At 35.7% G+C, this 7,933-nt stretch overlaps 1 protein-coding gene across 1 annotated transcript; it reads left to right on the top strand.

Annotated features, from left to right (window-relative positions):
- The first annotated feature begins 6,544 nt into the window (after positions 1-6,544).
- On the top strand, positions 6,545-7,333 carry LOC129234339 (uncharacterized protein K02A2.6-like). Its single transcript, XM_054868332.1, has one exon. The coding sequence runs from the start codon at positions 6,545-6,547 to the stop codon at positions 7,331-7,333; it is 789 nt and encodes a 262-aa protein (XP_054724307.1).
- Positions 7,334-7,933: the final 600 nt, after the last annotated feature.

Here is a 7,933-nt window from a genome sequence, read left to right as displayed (position 1 = left end):
CTGTAGATTCTTTTTTTTTTATTTTTTAATTTCCTATTTAATTTTTCAATTTCCTTGTATATGATGATCACTGATTCGCGCGTTATGTAAATTGAATTTGCCGATTTCTTAATATTCTGCGCAAAATATTTCGGGGTGCAACCGCACCCTCTTGCTCCCCCTATTTGCCGCCCCTGACTATTGCTACAAAATATTGTAGATCACAAGAAACTCCACCAAAATGTTCTTTACTAGCCGTCACTTCCAATATATTTCTTAATTTTATTCCTCCTTGTGAAAGTTGTAATAGTGTAAATTTGCCATTTGGCTGTTCTGACAGTAAAATGCTCTCCTCTTTTGTTATGAATTGATGTATATTTCGAATATTAGGAATTATTTATGAAATTTAGGCTCAAGCATTACTAAATTATGTAAGAATGAATAATGTATAAAATCAATAAAATATGTAATCATTCTTAAAAATTAAAAGAGCTGGGTTGTTTGATATCACTTAAAGGGCTAAAAATGAAATACAGTTGGCTCTCTGTTTAACGACTTTCTCTATTTAACGACAGCTTTTCATGGTCCCAGCGATCCACTACAGTGTTAAAAGCATTTTATATAAGGACCCGTTCTGCTTAAGGATAATGTTTTGTGGTCTCTTGAAAGTCGTTAAACAGAGAGCCAACTGTAGTTCTGTTTTCAGGAGTATTAAATTAAATGCATTGCAGTCATTTTAAAGTTGAACAGAATGTCAGTCAGTTACCGAGGAATTTTTGGTGTTCCAGATGTAAACTTCCAATTTTACTTATTCAGCATTTAAATACTTCTGATGTACGCAGAAAATATGAATTTTCAAAAATTTCCACCAATAATCTTCATGCTGAGGGAAAAAATTCATTTTTTATGGTAACTGACTCACATTTATAAACTGATTTCAAGATTGTTTCTGAACGAAACACTATAAAGATATTTACTGATATAAGCTTCTAGTATAAAACTGTATTATGAGTACAACAAAATACACTAACCTTCTTTCCTTTTAGTTAGAATTTGTTTCAGAAAACAATTTGATTACTAAATGTCAAATTTTCCTCCAAAAATCCGGAAAAAATATAGGCATCGTTACGGCTAATTTTTAATATGAAAAGTTATAAATTAAAATTTAGTTTGGTACACTTTAAAAATATATATTTCAAGCTTTTGAATGATATACAATATTTAAAGTTTTGTTAATATTGAAATTTTGATGATCATGTTGACATTTTCGTGGAACTGCCCTATTTCAACTTTCAACATAGAAATGTGCCCCACAAAAAACATTATAAAGAAAGGACGGACTGGCTTCAAAATATTTTTGTATGGGAAAAATATTTTGCCAGCCCAGCTCTAAATTACCCCCCCCCCCAATAAATATGCATGAATCTGTTAGAAGTACAGCATTGAACAAAATGTTCAATTTAATAACCACATGTCAAATCATTAATTTTTTATGTAGAAGTTTGATTCCTTGAGAAATAAAATATTAGTGACGTCAGTGGCAGATTAGCAAAATACCCTTTCCCTGGCATACTGGAATTGTCGATTCCCCATAATCCCTGTTGATTTTAAACTGACTAATGAATTGGAATCATTTGTCAATCTTCTTTTGCTGCTTTTCTTGTTCTTTTTTTTTTTTCCAATAGCTGCTCTAAAACTCACAGAAACTAAAACGAATGGTTCTTTTTTTCATCTCCCAAAAAATTTTCTTTTGTTTTCCGATACATTTTGTAGGTGATCATCGATAGATTTGCTAAGGTGAGTGGTTTCTTTTAAAGTAGATGACATGCACAAATCTACAGGAGTTTTCGGAGGATTCATAGCAATTTTTGCTGTTGTCATATTATCTTTCAGATTTGCGTTTTGTGTTACTTATAGTCAGTATTTCAGTACTGTTGGGTCATTTTGAGAAAGCTCATTCTGAAAAAAAGCGAAACTTTGTTTAACGTAGGACATGTATTATTCGGGATTCCACCCAGAGATTTCAGTGCTTTTATTTTATCATTTCAGCTCCTATAATAATTTTGAAGTCTTTTAGAGGCATAAACTTATTTCTTACACTAGCCTCTGATTTTTCTGTAGCTAAACATTTAGAGCAATATATAGTGCTTTCATCAAAAGGACAAAAACTACATGCTCTAAACCCATTTATTATATTTTCAGACTTTAAATCATTCAAAATTGTTTTCATAATAATAGCATTGTTTAACATCGTCACAAATTACCCCACGTTTTCTGCTTAACATTGTCCTGCTTTTTGGTACGTTTTTTAAAAGATCTGAAAATGGATTCGAAAGCTGGTTGAATGATTCTGGTAGTGTAAGGATAAAGAGCAATAAATTCTATTCTAAGCTCCTAGCTACCTGTTTTCAAAAAAACATTTCTTAATGTCATTTTCAGACATGCAAGCACCTGCTTTACTTCTTTGCTGATTTTTTGAGATAAATTTGGATCACGTTTTAATAAAGTTTAAGCCATCCCTGACCAAGTCTATTATTCGCAAAAGGAATATCTCATGGATTATCAGACAAAAATGTCTGTACTGTGTCCCTATTAGAGGAAAAAATAGGTGAGAAATTAAAGTTCTCCCCCTCCTTTGTTAAAATTAGAGTGAGATTTTTAAAAAATTGAGAGCAATTTTTTAAGAAATCTTATTATTCAAGTACAATTTTACAGATGTGACAAAATTGTGAGAAAGTCCTGCATCAAAATATTTTTCAAGTGTGATTTCTTTTAAAAGTGCACGATTTTCGTGGTCTTGCACTGTGTAGAAAACATCCTCCAAGTTTCCTGAAAGCTTTGCCAGCAAGTTTAACTAACCACTCTTTGATTGTGCCTTCCTCTTCACATGTTAAATACAGTGTTGGCCTGAATTATGATCTTAAAGCTGGTGTGGTGTCTGCTTTCGAGGATATCGGAGTTTCCCGATCTCTGATAGAACTGCGTTCGAGACTAGAACGGGGACTCGGGGTGAACGAGATAAGAGGAGTGTAGCAGAGCGTGGATAGATTTGTAAATAGAATGTGTGTTTTTGCCTAGTGTACATAGTAAGAATAAATAGTGATGTATCCATAATGATATTGTTTGTTGAGCACCCTAACATGAACCTACAACCAAAGCATATACACTACAGCTGGCGACGAGGATGTGTAAGCAGTTTTTTCACAGCTTTTAGTGCAAGTGCGTAACGGTAAAGCAAAACCGAAAGTGTGGATTAAAGGGATTTCCCGAAGTCGGCTCAAGGTAAAGCTTATTTAATTTTTATTCTTAAAGGATGGAGAAGCTTGTAGAACAACTCATCAAGCAAAATGAAGCTTTGATGGCTGCATTGCAAGAGAAATCAGACCACAAACAAGATAGAATATCAGTGTCATTTGAGAAATTCGATGAAAACACTGAAAATTTTGATTCGTTCATAGAACGGTTTGAAGCTTTTTTGGACATTCAAAATGTTCCAGAGGCAAAACGTGGGAAAGTTCTGATTTCTACCTTGAATGCGAGATTGTATAATTTGTTAAAAAATTTGCTCTCTCCGGATAATCCTTCGGATAAAAATTTTGCTGAACTTAAACAGGTTCTTAAAGATCATTTGAATCCAAAAGCTTTAATAATACCTAGTCGGCATATGTTTATTAATAGAAAACAACAGGAAGGGGAATCAATAAGTAATTACATTGCTCAATTACGCTCGTTAGCAATTCCGTGTGATTATAAGGAAAATATGTTAAACACGATGTTAAGAGATGTTTTCGTTAGCGGTCTACGAGATCGTAACATCTTAGATCGATTATTTCAGGAAGATGATATAGATTTAGAGAAAACATTAAAAATAGCCTTGTCAATGGAAAAAGCTGTTAAGAGTGCAAATGAGATTATTGGGACATCCGCAGAAATGAAAGTACTTAAAACTAGGAAAAAAGGGTTTAAAACGCAGAAACAAAACTTTGTAGCTAAAAATAATAAAATCAAAAATGAAACTTGCTCGCGTTGCCTGGGGACGGATCACAATAAAAATAATTGTAGATTTTCGTCTAGTGAATGCCTTTCTTGCAGAAAAATCGGACACATTGCAAAGGCGTGTTTCGCGGCAAAGAAAAATCGGCAGGTTCAGCAGAAAAAAGTAGATGCAAATGTTGATCCTGAGTTACAAAATGTAGTTCCTATTTATGGATTTAGTTCTAAAAATAATGTGTTAAGTGAGGTAGAACCGAAACGACCGCCAATAATGGTTCAAGTTAAAATTGAGAACAAAACTGTTAACATGGAACTTGACACGGGAGGAACAGTTTCTGTAATGTGCATTAAGGAATTTAGAAAAATTTCTAATAAAGAGATTCAGCCCACAAATTTAGTGTTTAAAACATATAGAGGTGATAAACTAGTACCTTTAGGTTACGTCACAGTCAAAGTGGAATACCAAAGCCAAAAATCGGATTTGAATTTATACATTGTGAAGGAAAATTTGGATACAATTTTCGGCCGGGAATGGCTGTATAAGATCAATCTTGATTGGAGTGCCATTAAAACGTTAAAAACTTCTAACGAATTGAGTTTAAAAAAATTGCTGGAAGAGTATAAGGAAATTTTTGACGGCAAATTTGGTGAAATAAATAATCATGAGGTAAAGCTGAATTTAAAACCTAATACTCAACCTATATTTTGTAGGTCAAGACCCGTACCTTTCGCGTTAAAAAATAGAGTTGAATCGGAAATCGATCGGCTTGAGAAGGAGGGTATCATTGAAAAGGTTGAAACTTCAGAATGGGCAACACCAGTTGTACCCATTGTTAAAACAGATGGTTCCATTAGGCTTTGCGCCGACTACTCTGTAACACTTAACCCTAATTTGGAAGTACCACAACACCCTTTGCCAAAACTGGAAGAAATATTTACATGTCTTAATGGGGGTAAACATTTCTCGAAACTGGATTTTAGCCATGCATATTTGCAGATGAGGGTGCATCCGGAGAGCCAACATTTATTAACCCTAAATACCCATAAGGGGTTATACGTTTGCAAACGGTTGATGTATGGGCTAAATTCGGCCCCTGCCATTTGGCAACGTTATGTTGAGGGATTATTTCTTGGTATTGAGGGGATAAAAATATTCATGGACGATGCTAGAGTAACTGGTTCGGATGACCAGTCACATTTAAAAGCATTGGAAACATTCTTTAAGAAATGCAAACAACACGGTTTAAAATTGAACTTAGCTAAAAGCAAGTTTTTTCAAGGTGAAATTAAATTCCTTGGCCACAAAATTGATGCCCAAGGACTGCATAAAACCGATGAAAAAATTTTGGCAATTACGAACGCCCCAACTCCAAAAAACGTCCAAGACGTTAAGAGTTTTTTGGGCTTGGTTAATTTTTATGGTAAATTTTGTCCAAATTTGGCAACATTGGCTTATCCCTTAAACAACTTGACAAAAAAGGAGGTCAAATGGAATTGGTCGAAAAATTTCCAAAATGCTTTTGAAAAAATTAAACAGGTAATATGTTCAAATAGAATATTAATGCATTATGATCCCACCTTACCGTTAACTCTGGCTACGGATGCCTCTCCTGTGGGTCTTGGAGCGGTGCTCTCCCATGTTTTGTCCGATGGAACTGAAAGGCCAATAGCGTTCGCATCGAGGACACTTACTGCCACGGAGCAGAAATATGCCCAGATTGACAAGGAAGCTCTCTCAATAGTTTGGGCAGTCAAAAAGTTTTATCTTTATCTAAAAGGAAGACGGTTCACCTTGGTGACAGACCATAAGCCCTTGGTGGCAATATTCAATTCAAAAAGTGGACTTCCTATCCTCACAGCTACTCGACTGTTGCATTATGCGCTGATATTACAGGCATATCAGTTCGATATAAAGTATAGGAACACTAAAAAACACGGTAATGCCGACTGTCTTTCGCGCCTACCTCTTAAGTCCGAAGATTTGAAAATTAAGGATGATGTAGACATCTTCCAACTCACTCAAATAGAAATGTTACCAATCACCGCAAAAGAGATAGCTAAAGAAACGCGTGCGGATGAAGAATTAAGTACTCTTCTCTCGAAATTAAAATTGGGTGAAAGTCTAAAAGGTAGGGAAGCCGAATATACCTTACAAGATGACTGTATTCTAAATGGACAGAGGGTAGTTATTCCAAAGAAGTTCAGATCTAAGATTCTCGATGAGTTACATCAAGGCCATTTAGGAATCGTTAAAATGAAGGCCATCGCTAGATCCTATGTCTTTTGGAAGGGAATAGATGACGATATTGAAAACGTCACAAAAAACTGTCCCGATTGTATTAAATTTAAATCAGACCCAGTAAAGGCAAAGGTTCATCATTGGGAATATCCGAGTGCTCCATGGGAGCGCATTCATGTTGATTTTGCTGGCCCTATTTTCGAACGAATGTTCTTTATAATAGTAGACGCACATTCGAAATGGCTAGAGGTCTTTCCCTTGAAGTCAGCAAACTCTTTCAAAACAATTGAATGCCTTAGAGACTGTTTTTCCAGATACGGCCTGCCTGTCGCTATGGTGAGTGACAATGGTCCTCAATTCACATCTAGCGAATTTGAAGTATTTGCGAGGAACAATGGAATTAAGCACAGGACGTGCGCGCCATTTAAGCCTTCAAGTAACGGGCAAGCTGAGCGGTACGTTTATACTGTTAAACAAGCTCTAAGAGCCATGCAGAGTCATCCTGGAAACATTAATCAAAAACTTAGCACATTCCTAATGAATTATAGGAAAGCACCTAATTTGACAACCTTGCAAAGTCCAGCCATGCTTTTCTTAAAGAGAGAAATTAGAACTAGGATTGATCTAGTTCGTCCCAATCTGAAGCAAAGAGTTGAAGATCGTATCCGAAAGGATTCATATCATTTCAAGGACAGAAGTTTTGAGATAGGGGACAGAGTCGCTATTCGTGATTACCGATCGGCAAATCGCCGATGGAAAATTGGCACAGTGATCAACAAGGACGGTGTGCTGCATTACACTATCGATGTGCAAGGAACATTGATACGCCGTCATATTGACCAAATGAGAGCAGTAGGGAGTGAGGTACAGTCTTCTCCAGTGATTTATGAACCGTATGTAGCAGCTACTTCGAAGGATGTGAATCCAGAACCGCGGTCTGTGGTCAATGACTTTAGTAAAGAAACTGAAGTTTCGCCGACTACACCTGCTAGACCTGGAACGTTGGTGGTGTCCAGAAACACAATCCCAACACCACCGGTGAATCAGGACTTGGACTCACACCAACCTGAACTGAGGAGATCTACACGAATCCGCAAGACTCCCCAGAGATTAGATCTCTAAATAAGTGGGGAGGGATGTGGTGTCTGCTTTCGAGGATATCGGAGTTTCCCGATCTCTGATAGAACTGCGTTCGAGACTAGAACGGGGACTCGGGGTGAACGAGATTAGAGGAGTGTAGCAGAGCGTGGATAGATTTGTAAATAGAATGTGTGTTTTTGCCTAGTGTACATAGTAAGAATAAATAGTGATGTATCCATAATGATATTGTTTGTTGAGCACCCTAACATGAACCTACAACCAAAGCATATACACTACAGCTGGATTTTTGAGTTACATCTAAAGTTGTTCTTTGAATATTATACTCTAAAATTACTCTCAGAGATACTGTTTCATCATTCAGTATTCTTCTAATGCCTCGTCAAGGATTTCCTTTGTATACATTGGCTTCTTTGGCATGTTATTTTTCCTTTAGATTCAGATAGTCTGACTGTTAAAAATAATGTTTTTCTTAAAAAAAGAGAAAAAAAAAAGAGCCTTCTATTTAGTTTTGTCTTTTATTTACCATTTGTGTAACCTTCATCAAAATTAACTCAGATGGGAAAATATTGACTGATTTTTAAAAGTAATTTCATTTCAAAAAAAAATTCTTCTATTGCTTTT

The sequence above is a fragment of the Uloborus diversus genome, chromosome 1 (genome assembly GCF_026930045.1).
Source record: "Uloborus diversus isolate 005 chromosome 1, Udiv.v.3.1, whole genome shotgun sequence".
NCBI classification, from domain to species: domain Eukaryota; kingdom Metazoa; phylum Arthropoda; class Arachnida; order Araneae; family Uloboridae; genus Uloborus; species Uloborus diversus.
This window is presented reverse-complemented; position numbering and strand designations above follow the sequence as displayed.